Raw genomic sequence first — 16530 nt, 5'->3', positions numbered from 1 at the left:
AAGCTCTGCAGCTGTGAGGTGACAGCAAAACGAAACACTGATATCAGCCATCATGACAGTAAGTCCGCTGTCTCATTACATTTAAGTGTGTAAGAGGGTGTGCATGTGAATTTGTGGACAAAACACTTGCAGAAGGAATAAGTTTCTTATTAGTTTTACTGAATTAAACAACATTCAGTCAGAACTAGCTGTACAAACAGAACATTTAGCGAAGCCTAAATGAAAATAAAGTCATGAGTTCACATGAAAGTTAATGACTTCCTAATGCTTTAGAATGGAGTGACCTTTATAAACTTATTATGAAGGTTTTTGAGCTTTATAGAAAGATTTAAAAGGCTGAACTGATTTAGCAGGGCTTAGATTTACATTCTGAAAGTTGTACATTAAGGAGGTATTTGTAAGGAGGTATTTGTTTTCTGTGGTCTCCAATCAGAACTGGTAAGTGACACCATTTAATCCAGTTCATAGCCAGTAAAACACAGAACCAGTAAAAACATAACCAATATGTACACTGCCTTGTATCAACAAATAAATGTTTCTTTTTTTATAGAAAAACTAAGTAAAGAACAAACCTTGAGCCACATAGATTTAAAGGAAATCTGCTGAAATGAGGAGTGCACCGTTTCTGCAATCTTCTTGCATTAATTCCTGGACCGTCCAGTCTTAGAAAACCAAAGATTAAATAAATCTAATTATAATAAGTCGAAGCTTCTGTTCGGGTCCACAAACATCTTTCTCAGTTTTGCTTCTGATTTTGGTTGTGAATCAAATTAATTTTAGCCAGAATGCAAAATATTTTATTCTAAGCTTAGTTTTAATGTTAACTTTTAGACAATGTACAACAACTTAATTTGTTTTTCAAAGTGATGATGTAGACCAGCTTTATTATCGTTCATGTATGCACAAGAACAAAATTTTGTTTTATTGACTCAGCAGTGTTAAAAATATATAAAATGCACTGATATAAAGATAAAATTGAATAAAATGAAAAATAAAATAGAATAAAATATTGTACAATGTAAAAGTCAAGTAACTACACTATATGTTCATTTTACTGTTCAGCAGTCTGATGGCTTGGGGAACAAAGCTGTTACAGAACCTGGTGGTCCTGGTCTGAATGCACACTTTTACTTTCACCTGGACCAACACAGTTCATTCTACTCAGGTATCGGTCAGAGCTCTCTGCATTTTGTTAAATAACTGAATCTATATTCATCTTTATATCGTCTTTTCAAACAGAAAAGACGATATAAAGATGAATATAGATTCCCTCTCAGTCAGATTCCCTCTCTGACTCCCAGTAGAATTTATATTGATGTAAAAGATTTCCTGCTCAATTTCAAAGTCTTAAACAGTCTTGTTCAAAATACATCTGATATCTGGTGACCTGGCACATGCCCTCCTGATCACACTGACATCCACAGATACCAAACGGCTCACTGTTCACACATCAGATCAGGACTTTTTCCACACAACCAGCTACCATACAATCCTTAAAAACTGCACTCTTTCTAAAAAAAAAAAAAAACCTTTAATACATTCATCAATCTTTTATGTTCTTGTAAACATCTGACTTAACTTAGTTTAACCATTATTGCAAATCACCTTTGAGAAAAGTTCCGAAATAATCATTTTATATTGTTATAATATAAAAATTCTTCCATTTGACTCTAAACCAGTCCAAAATAAACAGTGCATTTATTTACCCTGCCTGTGAGCACCTCTGCTGACAAACTCCCAAACACGTTTCAGCCTGAAGTCCTCATGGAGTCTGTCTGGCATCATCATGCTCAGTGTTTCCAAATCATCCCACAGAAAGGCAGTTTCTTTCTAAAAGTAATCTGTAGTTGCTGGTATGACACAAAACTTTAAAGAGGATGATGAACTGCAACTTGCTTCAGTACTGTATTCTCCAGCTGTGCGATCCTACCTGTACACAAAAACCAGACTGAAACTGCATCTCTATTGTCATTTATAAAGTTCATTTCTTGTTTGAAAAATTAAACATTTTTTATTTTCTTGTTGAATGCATTTAAAAACAGGCTATTGTGTTTTTTTAGATGACGATTTAATTAGCATTTTTAAAAGGAAACTTAATAAGCACCTGCAACAAGGTCAGCAAACCAAAAGTAAACATGTTTGTTTACAGTTGATAAACCTGCAGAGCTTCGAGCCCACTGAGTCCCAACAGATGAGTTTCCGGTTTGTAAAACCTTGTTTCTCCAGCTTAACTAATGTGACATGTATAAGACTAATCTAGTTCCCACAATCCGACCTTGTGGTGGTATGCAAAGATCCCCCCAGTTAATCTGAGTTAATGCTAATCTGTATTAAGGCAGCAAATAAACAACGCAGGTGCACAGAAGTTGATATAAATTAGGAAATTATACAATTATACATCTTTAAAATATAGATAACTGTTTTACTTCATGAAATGGAAACGATAACTAAATCAATGACAATTAAACATTTAGGTCCAGTAGATATGTTTAACACAATGGATAAACATTAAAGTGATGATGATGATGAACAGGTCAACACATTTCTGGCAGCTACATTCACATCCAGGCAGTTCATCTGTCCGGCAGATAGGTGGCCTTGTCTCTGGCAGGACATCACAGCCAGCCTGATGCCGCGGTGCACGATGGGAAATATGGGATCAGGTAAACGCCACCGCTTCGTCAAGTTTCATACAAATACTTGTACCCAAACAGGAAGTCATGAAGTATTGTCTTCATAATAAAATATTTTCTTATTGAATCTTATTTCATTTGGAATTATCAACATGCTGTTTATTTCAATGCAGACAAAACGGGAATAAAATATATATTTGACTGAACTTTAATATTTTCTATGTTACAGATTGTTCTAATTTTTAGTTGTACATCTTAGTTCATCGTATATCACTAAGATAAATTACTTACAAAGCTCTAAGGTTTGCATGTCTCCTGATTTTAATGTATTCAGTACCAGGGGTAGAGTTTCTGTCAAAAACATCTGTTGCAGTCATTATTCATAGTGTGGCAAAAAAAAAAAAAACCCAAATAAATAAATTTTAAAAAAAAATAAATAAAATATATATATATATGAAGATTTTTTTTAAAAAAACAACAAAAAAAAACGTTTATTTATTTCAGGTTTATGAAAGCTTTTATTCAAATAAAAAGAGAGACACTTGATGCTGTATACTGACCATAGACTGTATACTGGCATATGCTCTTAGGGATAAACAACACAACCTCTCATTTGTTCCTTTCTGCCTTCCTTCCTTGTTTATTTATTTATCTATTTATTGCAGTGATATGTTGTGGTATAAAGAAGATGTTGACAAGAAACCTGCATATATGCATGTAATATATCAATACTTCTGATTTCATACCAAGGCAATTATTACATTCTAAATTAAATGATTATAAGATTTTAAAACTTTAAAAAAATATGTATATATAAATAATAAAAAGTATTTATAAAAAATAAGAATCATAATGTTGTGTACACAATAAAACATTTATTCACAAATCAACCACCATTTGTTCGACTTTAATTTTGAAGTTGTACGCCGGAAGTGTTAAAACGCTGCCGGCAGCTTGACGCTGCTGGATCTGAGATGACAAGAAGAGCTGATAGCCGAGGAGGCGACAGGTGAATGATTTACAACCTCCACTTTTCATCGTCTCACCTGTTCGCCTGTAAATAAACACAAGAAATTTGTGAGCGGAAATGTTTCTCTTTTATTAGCTGATTTGACTTCAGTAATAAAAATAATAATTTTACGTCAGAGTTAACAAAAAGACGTAACCACGCTGCAGGAGTCTGGACTTAGCAGGTAGGCTATAAATAACTTTTTTTGTTGTGCGTTTTAATGCCAGTCTGTGTTAATGTGTGTGTTTATGTGTGTGTTGACTCATGGGACGGAATTAAGAGGCACAGTTTAGTTTTCTTGATGTTTTCACTCATGATGTGTGAGTTTATTTTATTGCAGCTGTATGAGAAAAGGCTCGCGACGTGTCCATCTGTCTCCCTGCTCGCTGACAGGTTCGTGTCGGCTGTAGAAAAGCATGAAAATCCATTCTTCCAGACACGTAAAGTGACGCTGAGGCCTGCTGCGCCGCCCACCGTAAACAAAGCGCATCGAGACTGCACGTGCGCGCGCACCTGCACGTTCTCGGGTTTCTGGTGTCAAATTAATGTTTTCAACAATCTGTTTAGACTGGAAAATTCATCCTTCCAGCACACACAATGTGCCTTACTATTCTCTGATTATTATTCTGAATAATTATATATATATATATATATATATATATATATATATATATATATATTAATCATTCACCATGTTGTGGACAGATGGACGGACACGACCAGTGAAGGGATTATTGTCCCACCAGACATGGACACATGTAAAGCCCCTCCACCGACACACAGACATCATGCTCTGTTAATAATGACAGTAACTGTAGCCTTAATAAATCTAGTTGTTTTGGACTTTTTCAGGTTGTTTGCATGTATTTTGTTATGATTTATAAATGTAAATTCATGGATTCTGTCATCTGCATCAGTCAGCTTCTGTCTGAAGACAGCAGACAAGGCAGTGAAAAAACACAGTGAATTGTTTTAAGCAGATACTTTTTCACTTGTCCTGGACAGATCGAACTGAAATCATGTCGTGCATCTGAAGCTTAGTGCGACTGGCCAAGTAGAGTCCAGATGCTCGTGCACGTGAATGCAAAAACAACTATCCTGATATGATACAGACGTACATGCATTTCTGGTTATTTAGTGTCTTTACGCTTCTATATTTCTGGTCAAGCAATATATTCCAGTTAAAACTGTCCTGTGTGTATGTTGTGATTTCCTCCACAGTCTCCACCATCCATGGCTCATGTTTACATTTTATGTAGACTTTACACCCATGCTCAGCTGTTATATGGCCCACATCTGGCCCAAATAAAAACTGCTAGTGTAAAAGCAGCCAGATGTGGCACCAGTAGCCCCAGTCCACCTGACTGTTTTGAGCCCAGTCATCAATATTTTCATAGGCAGTATAGTGCCCATATGAAGCTGTTATTTTTATTTTACTTTTGCTTTTGTTTCTCAATAACAAGTGACTTTATAATCTTGTTTACAACTTCATGTGTTGAAAGTGACAGAATAAACTGAAGCACACAAAGTGTAGTGAAGCGTAGAGAGATGCTGAATAATTAAACGAGAATCCTAAACCTTAATCTGATTGTCAGAAAATAATTCAGACCTTTTACATAATTTCAAAAAATATGTGCATTAGACTTTCAGATAATCCAGTTACAGTGGTGACATAAAGGGTTTTACATGTAAGAAGATCTATTTTTTTATTCTTTAAACTTCTAAAATGACTGAAGAAAGAGAAAGTGATGCAATTGATGATCAAATTGTTTTTATCTGAAGTTAACCTTCAAAAATAGTTTGAAAAGGAAACTGTTCATGTTATTTGTGGGTTTCATCTCTGTTTATTCCCACATGTCCACTTCTTCCCTCTGCTTTCCAGCTCTGATCAGAGCAGAAGGCAGAGAAGTTAAAATGATATGTTCAGTAAAGTTTCTGGCAGCTCTTATGATTTTGTCCTGATTGCAGAAGACTGCAGCACAATATTCCCTCATATTGTAGAAATTCTGTGTAAAAACACCCAGAGAACTAGTTGCCTTTTGTCCATCCTTTATTTATCTGATCTGTTTTTAAGATATGAACCCTCGCAGACCCTGAGGTCCTCAGGTACCGGCCTTCTAGTTCTTCCTAAAGTTCGTACCAAAACATATGGCGAGGCCACATTTCAGTATTACGGGCCTCGCCGATGGAACAGCCTGCCTGAGGGCCTCAGGGCTGCAGAGACTGTCGATGTTTTTAAAAAAAACGCTCAAGACCTACCTTTTTAGTTTAGCTTATAACTAAGCTTTAACATTCTTATATTAACCCATATTAATTTTATTTATTTATATATTTTATATATTTTTATAATATGGATTTTATTTTTGTTTAGTTATCACTCCAGCTCTCTCCTCATTGGGGTCCTCTTCACCAAGGCTCTGACTGCATGGGTGTTGCAGTGGGGGCTGTCCCTGTCTGGTGGGTTGGGATCCAGCGCTGCAGCCTTACGGTTGTGGCGTGGGTCCTGTCTGCCCGGACCCGGGTGGCCCCCATGGTGATGGCCTGGGTGGTCGTGGGTGGGGGTAGCCCTTTGTGTAGAGGCTCCCTGAGAATATCGTTTCCTTATCTGGTGCACATCTGGTGCAAATGCACCTGGCCAATCAACTTCTTTTAACTGTTACAGGGCTAATAGGGCATGGGTGAGGGTGGTTGTGGGTGGGTGAAAGGGAATGTGTATGTGTGTTAGTGTTTTATCTATTTTTATCTATTTTGATGTAAATTGTTTTATGATATAAAGCACTTTGTATTGTTTTTTAAGCACGAAAAGTGCTATACAAATAAAGTTTGATTTGATTTGATCCTTCAATCATTATGCCATTATAACACTTCAGCGTTGCCATAGTAACTCACGTGCACATGTTCGTGCCGTTCTCAGGTAGTTTGCTGGAAGAGGAGGAACCACGGAGCTGAGCCATGTTGTCGGCGGAGGAGATTCTCTGCAACACACAGCAGGTGATTGCTGGATTGGAAGCGCTGAGAGGAGAGAACCGCAGCCTGCTGGAGAGCCTCCAGGAGGCGGTGGAGAGCCGGCCGGCGGTGGAGAGCGGCAGCGTGGAGCAGGAGAAGAGCGGCCTCATCCGCCAGTCACTGGAGAGGATCGAGCTGGGGCTGAGTGAGGCGCAGGTACACACAGGTCCAATCCATCAGCTTCATCCTGTTCTGCATCTTTTTCTCTCATAACTGGAATTTTAGTGCACTGTTTAGTGTAGGTCGTAGGTTTTAGAAGTTTCCCTGCTACAACATGTCTGACTCAACTCAGTGGGATGAGTCTGCAGCAGAGACTCTTCTGAAACCTGCAGGACTCTGGCCCTCAAGGACCAGAACTGAGGATCCCTGGCTCAGAATTTAAGCATTTGGTTTCTGATGTTGGCTGAAACAATTCTTAAACAGCAAAAAGACGCCAGACTCATGAAACTCCTGTCAGCATGTGTTGACCAGTAATCTGTAATCAGCAGTCAGGTTGCAGGTGTGCCGCGCCGGTTACCACGGATCAAAGTCAGCCGGAAAAGCAGAAAGGAAGAAGTCTTGAATCAAGATAACTGGTTTTCATCATGATAAGAAGCAGACTCAAAAAACTAAAAACTTTAAATAAAGACACTTGAATAAACCTGCAACATGTATCCAACCGCTCAACAACTTTAATAATCCTGTAAAATAAAAGCAACCTGCAACATTTTATCACTGCAAAAACTCAGCCTTAAAAAAACAAGAAAAAAATATACCAAAATGAGGTAAATGTTGCTTAAAATAAGATCAATTATCTGCCAACAGAACGAGAAAATTTGACTTGTCAAGACTTCCCAAAACAAGGAAAAATACTCTTAAAACAAAAAGAATTTTCTGGCATAAAAACTAAGAATCATCTTACCTTTAAAAAATAAGCAAATGTGTACTCAATGTAAGATTTTTAGTCTTACTTAGATTTCAGTTTTTGCAGTAATTGTGTTTTATAAAACTGGCACAATGTCCAGACAGTATTAGATGCTAGAAATCAGGCTTCTCCTGTGCTTCTAATGAGATTTACAAGATCCCACTTTGTCTGAGTAAACCAGAGAGGAGGAGGCGTCTGCACGCTGCTTCCCTAAACCTTTAAACTCAGAGAACGTTGGCAGTGGGCCGTTTTATTCCAGACACAGGCAGTGTCCAGTTTTAGAGGAAAGGTCACTCATTTCACATAAAAATGAAAAAATAACAACTGTAATGATTAAAACAAATAAAACTGTGAAAAACTTTAGAAATTTGTTTCAAAAGCAAACAGAAAAAAAGTTGCTTTAAAAACAAAAGAGGCTTGTTTACTAGGCAGATGTTTACAGTAGGTATGATGTCCTACATGTCTAAGACATCTGTGTTACAAAAGGTTTTAATTTATATTTATGCTGGAGCTTCTTCTACGTCTCTAGGTTGTTTAGTTGTGAAATTGAACATGTTTGATGTCTGGTTTTGAATATATTTGCAGTAACATTGATCTTATTGCTGTATATGTTCTGTAGGTGATGATGGCTTTGTCGGCTCATCTCGGTTCTCTGGAAGCAGAAAAGCAAAAGCTTCGAGCGCAGGTGAGTTTCTGTAGGCGGACAGTACACACATACAAGAGTGGTGTCCCAATGATTTAGAATATCACCAAAACATCTTTGCTTCTGTTGCTGTAACGTGCTCTTTTCCACCTTTCCGTTTGGCAACAGGTGCGTCGTCTCTGTCAGGAGAACCAGTGGCTGAGAGATGAACTGGCCGGCTCCCAGCAGCGGCTGCAGGACAAAGAGCAGGAGGTGGTCACCCTGGAGGAGCAGAACCGACACCTGCAGTTTATGTCCTCCATACGTAAATATGACCAGGACGAGCCGCCTCTGGTGAGAACCAGCAACAGAGTTTGTTTTTGTTATATTCCAGGTGTTCCTGTCCAACATTTTACAACCAGATGTTTCCATCTGGACATGTAGCCAGAAGATAAAGAGCAACATCATCATCATCTCTCTTCTTTAATACTTACAGTTCCAGAGATACATCTGCCTCAACATCTGTGTCCTGTTCTTAAAATAAACTTAATGAGCATCGAGTTTAAAAATAAATGTAAAAAGTCTGATTTAATGCTTCTTTTTTCAGGACGACAAAGACGCTTCAACCAACAAGGAGTCTCTGGACGACTTGTTTCCAGCTGAGGATGAGGAACAGTCACAGAGTAAGGCTCAAATGTCTGGGGGATGAAATGTGGTTTATTGCAGATTTAAATGTGTCTCTTCCCAGTTTAAATCTATTCTCAACATGTATGTATATACTAGTATGTGTGTATGTATGGATGTATGGATGGATGTATGCATATATGTATGTATGTATGTATGTATGGAGAGATGTAGGAATGTAGGAATATTTGGATGGATGAATGTAAGCATGCCAGTATGGATAAACGTATGCATGTTTTTACGTATGGACAGATGTATGCATGAATGAATAAATGTAAGTATGTGTGTATGTATATATGGATAGATGTATGCATGTTTGTATGGATGAATAGATGAATGAATTCCTGTATGTATGTATGATGTATGTATGTGTGTATTGGGGCTGTGACGACATGCTTTCATCCCGATTTGATTCTGATTTTTTTGGGTGCCGATTCAATTCAAATTGTGAGTCTCACGATTCTTTAAAGGGGTGCTATGATGGTATTTGGAGTTTTCTGAGCTTTCTACAGTGTTAGTGTTGAATCCTCATCAGACATGTGAACGACACGGTTTTTTTATCACCTAAACGCATGTTTGAGTTTGAGTTCCAGCACTCTCTCCGTTCAGTTTCCATGGCGACAAAAAACATGTAATTTTAGAGAGTTTTTTCTACTTGGAAATCCTTGTGACGTCCCGGGGGATAAGGTTCGGTGATTGGTTACCTTCTACTGGTTAACAAGGGCATGTAAAAATACATCAGGCGGGTGGAAAACGTGGGATAAAGTTATTTCCAACGATGGCTGGTGAGTTTACCAAAGAGAGACATCCTGCTGCATTCGTTGCTGTGGGTTGCTGTTTTCCACTTCGTTTTCAGGCTCTGATTCAGGTTCCAACATGTAGGGCTGTATGCTATGTGTTGACATTGTATTTAGTTTTTTTATTGAGTTCATATTAGCCTAATCCTTCTGTTTATGAGATGTTACAATGATGGTGAAAGCAGGTGCGGTGCGCGCTCCCGATGTAGTGCAGTGGCGGGAGGCGGGGCTTAATGCGGAAGAGTCTCAATCCACTCGTTTTGCCCGCAGGCTGATCTGACAGCCTACGGAGAGGGTCGGTCTGAAGTAAATAAAGCCATTTGTGACAATAACTCCATCAATCCCAGCCCTTCTGGTCTCAGAAATAAAAATAAATTTGCCTGAAATGCACAGAATAGTTCCACTTTAATATTGCTGATTTTTGTAGACTAAAAATACTCAAAAAAATGTACAAAACTTTTTTTTTTTACTAGTCATTTTTCTTAATTTCAGTGGAGAAAAAACTACACAGCAGCCAGATCTTCATTCTGCTGCTATAATGCCAAAGAAGACAAGTAAAAAGATCAATAAAAAATGACATAAATTTTATGATGGAATTTTTTTGTATGCATTTTTTTCTTTAACAAAAATATCTATTTTAAAATTGTAAAGCAAAAAATCCCAATATTCGATTTTTTTCTATTTGAATTCCCCATGTCTGTATGTAAGTATGGATAGATGAATGTAAGTATGAATGTATGTATGTGTATATATATTGATGTATGTATGTTTGTATGTAAGTATGGATAGATGTATGTTTATATGGATGGATGATGCATGAATTATTGCTGGGGAAGGTAATCTTGCTCAGAGACATTTTATTTTTACTCTGGGTGAAGTGGTTCCTCGTCCTGATAGTAACCAAACATTCTGTAATCATGAACAATAAAAATATAGTTAGACCCCTCAGTTTACTGTAAATCTGTAAAAACTCTGATCAATCAAAACATTCGTAAGCTTCTTCTCCCGGCTCCCCTCCTCCCCCTCCAGCATACCTGATAGCCACACCCTGCATATAAACAGCATGTTAGGATGAAAATACAAAGCAGTGAAGAAGAAACTCGGAAGGAAAACATGGCTGAGAAAATGCAGGAAGGATTTCCTGACCCGGCTCGGTTTATTTGCCTCCTCCTGCTAAACAGCCGAGGAAGAGAAAATCGTTGGTGGAAAAAGCTGCGAATAAAAAAGCCTTGAATCACGTAAGAGCAGAACCAGAGGGGGAGGAGCCAAGACAGGGCGCCGCTTTCACATCTGGCCAGCTCCCCAACAAAACCCCAGCTTTAATGTATGTGGATAGGTGGATAGATGGATGATAAATTGATTGATTGATGTTGTATGTATGTATGTATGTATATACTGTATGTATGTATGTATATACTGTATGTATGTATGTATGTATATACTGTATATGTATATACTGTATGTATGTATGTATATACTGTATGTATGTATGTATGTGTATGGACGGACGGACGTACGTATGTATGTATATACTGTATGTATGTATGTATGTATATATATATACTGTATGTATGTATATATATACTGTATGTATGTATGTATATATATACTGTATGTATGTATGTATATACTGTATGTATGTATGTATATACTGTATGTATGTATGTATATACTGTATGTATGTGTATGAACGGACGGACGTACGTATGTATATACTGTATGTATGTATATACTGTATGTATGTATGTATGTATATATATACTGTATGTATGTATGTGAGGATGTCTTCGAATGACAAGATGATTACGATTGGTGAAAACTAATCTGTGAAGCTTGTATGAAATAAACGTTTCTAACAAAACGATGTGTGAAGAGAAGAGTCACATGGTCGGTGTCCTGTCAGATGACGTGGCCAGGTCTGCAGAAGAACTTCAGTGGATAATATTTTGGATGTGGATGTGTTTTCTGTGTGTATCAGAAGAAGCAAGCAGGTTTGACTTGTTGCAGGATCCAGATCTTCTGGCTTCTTGGAGCAGCAGGAGGTCTTGTTGTCACCACTTTAGAAATGTTAGTCTTTCCATGTAAAGGTTAAACTAAGTAAACATTGGAAGAACCATCGTGTCCCTTTAGGCATCAGGGAAGAAGTGAGCCTGTTCACGTTTAACTCTAATCTTTTTTCTTTCAGTTTCTCAGCCGCACCACAGCAGCGCTGCAGCAGCAGCCCAGCAGGGCGGCTACGAGATTCCTGCACGCCTTCGAACGCTCCACAACCTAGTCATCCAGTATGCGTCCCAGGGACGGTATGAGGTGGCCGTACCGCTCTGTAAACAGGTGGGAGTCTGTCCCAGCTCTGCTGGTCCCTCGTCAGATTCAGAGGAAACCATCAGACTGTCGGCTGCTGCAACATGTCTGATGATCGTTTCCCAACAGGCTTTGGAAGACCTGGAGAAGTCCTCAGGCCACACGCACCCAGACGTAGCCACCATGTTGAATATACTAGCGCTGGTGTACAGGTGAGAGCAGTTACACATCAAGAAAGATTAAAGATTACCTGAAAACCTCTTAGGTAATCTGGAACAATTGTTCATTTTTGCAAAATAAAATGTGATTTTTCTGGTTTTGCTGCAGAGATCAGAACAAATACAAGGAGGCGGCCAACCTGCTGAATGATGCGTTGGCCATCAGGGAGAAAACTCTAGGAATGGATCACCCTGCTGTAAGAGATCAATGACAACTCCTGTTTTTAATCTGTTTAGTTGTTTTCATGTCAGGGTTTTCACTCTCTTCTCTAAACAAAAACATTTCTTAGTCAAGGGATAAAAAATTTGTCTTTCATTTAGTTTGGTGAAGACTTGTTTTTTTTTGTTCTTTTACAGTAAAAGTTGCATTTATTTGTGTGTGTGTGTGTGTGTGAGCAGGTGGCAGCGACGCTCAACAATCTGGCGGTCCTTTATGGGAAAAGAGGAAAGTACAAGGAAGCGGAACCTCTTTGTAAAAGAGCTCTGGAAATCAGAGAGAAAGTAAGAAAGAACAGAACTTTTCTTCTCTGCGACATTAAACCGTTACATCTGCAGAGATTTTAGCTGGGTGGGAGTAAATATTTACTGGCCTTACTGGCTGACTCCTCGGGATCTTGTGTCCTTGATGGGATGTGGTGATGTGGGAAGATTAAAACCTGTGTGTGTGTGTGTGTGTGTGTGTGTGTGTGTGTGTGTGTGTGTGTGTGTGTGTGTGTGCGTGCTCAGGTTCTGGGAACAGACCATCCAGATGTGGCCAAGCAGCTGAACAACCTGGCTCTGCTGTGCCAGAACCAGGGAAAGTACCAGGAAGTAGAGCAGTACTATGAACGTGCTCTGCACATCTACCAGAGCAAGCTGGGACCAGATGATGCAAATGTGGCCAAAACCAAGAACAACCTGGTGAGACGAGAAATGTCATGTAATCCATGTTGAACTTGCAGGATCAACGGAACAGGATGAAAACTACAGAAGATGCAGTTTTACTGGCCTTACATGTTCATTACAGGGTTTTGATAATGTTGGTGAATTTTGAAGCATAAACAAACCTTTAAAGTCCATTTCTGAACATTGCTGATAGAACTAAATGAAATTTAAGAGCTATTTGCCTCATTTTAGTTGCAATTTTCCTCGACGTAATGAGGTTTCTGTTTCTCTCCCAGGCGTCGTGTTATCTGAAACAGGGGAAATACAGACAGGCTGAAGCTCTTTATAAGGAAATCCTGACCAGAGCTCACGAGAAAGAGTTTGGATCTGTGGAAGGTACATTCAGTCATACATACATACACCATGTTTGTTGCTTTTTATTACAGATTTAACTTTAAATTTCATGTGAACACATGAATCATGTGAAAAACACAAACTAAATGATGTGAACACTAAAAATAACTTTTTGTAAGCTTCATGTTTTTTTCTTTTTTTTGCTTATGTAATCATATATTGCTCACATATGGAATAAAATGGTGCCTATTTTAGTTCTAAGCACCATCTCTGTGGTTGTGAAAGTCTGGAGGACGATGCGGCCGTTGAGTCAAAGTGGAAACGTAAGACGAGTAGAAAAAACAGTTTGCCGACACTTGCTACTGTAATTATGGCTTCTCAGTAAATCTCTCTTTAACACTTAAAAAGCAGATAATTTAGGTCTAAAAGAGGTTTTTAGATATAAAAGACTTGTGGACTGTCTGCTTTACTGGACTCTTGCTGATGTAGGAGGACTGCCATGTTGCAGTGTGCTCTGCTACCGGAGTGCAGTTTGGCTTCAAAGGGACAGTTCTGAAATAAACGTCTAGTGCACAGGTGTCCAACTCCAGTCCTCTAGCGCCGGTATCCTGAAGGTTTTGTTGTCTCCATGCTCCAACACACCTGACCAAAACTTAAAAACAGGTTGACAAGAAGCTGCTGGATGCATTTGATTCGAATCAGCTGCGTTGCTAGCGGGGAAACAACGAAACCCTGCCGGATACCGGCCTGCAGGACTGGAGTTTGACACCCCTGCTCGAGTGAATGGACAGTTAGGATTGGAGCCTGGAACGATGTGCATCATTCACTTCTCAGTAATCTTAGCTTTCTAATGTATAGCATGTTGGGGAGGAAAACTGGGTAGTTTTCCTACCCCCCCCCCACAGGACACTTCCCCATCGCTGAAGTTACAGAGACATTACATCTGCAAACTTTCAACATTTAAGAAATAAGTTTCTGGTTTGTAGAACCTGTTCTGATCCTGGTTACACCAGATCTGGATCTGGGACTTATGCATGAAGTGGTTTTCTGTCTTCCAGGCGATGGTCGTCCCAGCTGGTCCAGTACAGAGGACAGCAGCTCGACACAGGACGGACTAAAGCGCAGCGGATCCTTCACCAAACTCAGAGAGTCGATTCGGCGAAGCAGCGAGAAGCTGGTCCGCAAGCTGAAGGGAGTTGGGATGGAGGAAATGACCCCCAGGAATGCTGGGTAATATTCTGTAACGTGTTAAACTTCCACTGGGAGCTGAAAGAGACGCGGCTTAACGTTTTCTTTATTTGGCTTTCAGGATGAAAAGGGCAAACTCTCTGAATGTGTTGAATGTTGGAACCAGAGAGAACCGGGATGGCACCCAGGTGGGAAGACAATACACACATCTCACACCTTTTAAAGTTTCTACATGTATGAATTTCTCCTTCCATTCAGTCCATGGAAGCATGCAACATGCTGGCATCCATCGCTTGTTTGTTTTGCTCCTCAGTCGAGCCATCTGACAGCCAGCCGAGGCCTGAGCACCAGCACGCAGAGTCTGACCAGACGAAGCTCGCTTGGTGGGACCAGCTAACAGTAAAACACACACTGTCTGAACACGGCACGCCGCAGATAACTGGAAAGACGCTTTCACACTTGCTGCTACAGATCGCACGGATTCCCCACGCTGTGGTCAAAAATCAGAATTGTGACACGTTTATCTTCAAAAGCCATCAGACTTTTTGACTCTACCTTACCTTCCCAATGTTACCTGGCACGGCACATTTCTCTTCATTCCTGGTTTATAAAGTGTTACATTAAAGAAAGAGTTAAAATAGTCATTTACCCAGAAAAAAACGTTAGTTTTGATATAAATGAACCAGTTGGAGGTGGTTTTCCTTTCTATTCAAATCACTAACAGGAAAAGTAGAAAAAATCTATTCATGTTTCAAATTTTATCAAACGAAATAGGCTCATGATAAGAAACTGTTTTTTAAAGACAAGCACAGGGAGCCATTTACACCACTTCCAACGCAGGATGTGTTCGTTGGTTTTAAACTGGCGGGAGGGAGAAGTGAAACGGACCAGTTTACAGGTCAGGTTATTTAAATGTGATGATGTGCATTGCCTTTTAAATGCAGAGCACATTTTAGTAATTATCATTTTATTACAGTAAAACACAAATGTGTTGGACCAGCGTCCACTTCTGACATTCCACTTTATGAAAGGAAACAAACGTGCAAGTTGCTCCAGAAAAACTGTCCAGACTGTAGCCTGAGGAGACACTGGATATATGTGCACATTAGAAACTAAATATGTAGCGTCTGTTGTAAAGATACTTTCAGTGCAATCTTTGTTGTAAATCTAAACCGTTCTTTAGAGATTTTACTGTTTTAGTCTTCATGCATTTGAAGTTTTCCACAATGTAATCGGATTAGTCGAGCTTTGCTGGATGAAAATATCAGGTTTAATTCAGCAATACATAAGCTCAAAGTTACACTTGGAGAAACAGAGAAAATGTTCTCTTCCGCTCGCCCCGTTCCAAGCAGCAGGCAGAAATACAGCCAAGCGCACGCCGAATCCTGCAGGTGTTTCCATGAGCAACTAAAAAAAGAGAATCTCTAAAGGAGTCACTTCTGACCGTAGTAAACCGGGTGCTGCAGGTCAGGACATGAATTGCAGAACAAAACCAAAAGGGAAAGAGTTCCATTTCTTTTCATTTTCAGCATGAAAGCTAAATCTGATCATGTGGAGAAAAACTCTGCTGACTGGTACATGGAACAAAGCAGCATCGCTGTCGGATGGGAACCCTGGTTTGCAGCAGAATTCATGCTTTTATAATGTATTTAAGTTAGATTTACCTTGCAGATGTGTTTGCTCACTAAATGCTCCATTCTTTGTTTTTTTATTTGTTGTTTTTTTTTAAAAATAAACTCTGGTTTAGGAGTCAGTGGGCAGGAATCACACAGTTACCGCCAGCACACACTCCAACATGGCTCCACTCCAAGTTGTCGCTTCGTGTAGAAATGTGACCTAACTTCCTTCATTTCATTGTAGTTTCTAAGTTTCTTTACACTGAAATCAACAACTTGCCACTCACTCAGTTCCAGAATTGAATGTTTTGGGGTTTTTTTGTTTTTTTTTAAA

General features: G+C 39.1%; 1 protein-coding gene across 1 annotated transcript; it reads left to right on the top strand.

Moving 5' to 3' along the window:
• Nucleotides 1-6594: 6594 nt before the first annotated feature.
• On the top strand, nucleotides 6595-14977 carry klc3 (kinesin light chain 3; the record flags this gene model as incomplete). Its single annotated transcript, XM_079245812.1, has 13 exons — nucleotides 6595-6804; nucleotides 8172-8237; nucleotides 8364-8528; nucleotides 8782-8857; nucleotides 11841-11986; nucleotides 12086-12168; nucleotides 12284-12371; nucleotides 12574-12675; nucleotides 12901-13074; nucleotides 13335-13434; nucleotides 14451-14622; nucleotides 14702-14768; nucleotides 14894-14977. 13 exons carry the CDS (start codon nucleotides 6595-6597, stop codon nucleotides 14975-14977), a joined length of 1533 nt encoding a protein of 510 aa, XP_079101938.1.
• Nucleotides 14978-16530: the final 1553 nt, after the last annotated feature.

The sequence above is a fragment of the Telmatherina bonti genome (assembly GCF_933228915.1).
Source record: "Telmatherina bonti genome assembly, chromosome: 9".
In the NCBI taxonomy this organism is placed as follows: Eukaryota; Metazoa; Chordata; class Actinopteri; order Atheriniformes; family Telmatherinidae; genus Telmatherina; species Telmatherina bonti.
This window is presented reverse-complemented; position numbering and strand designations above follow the sequence as displayed.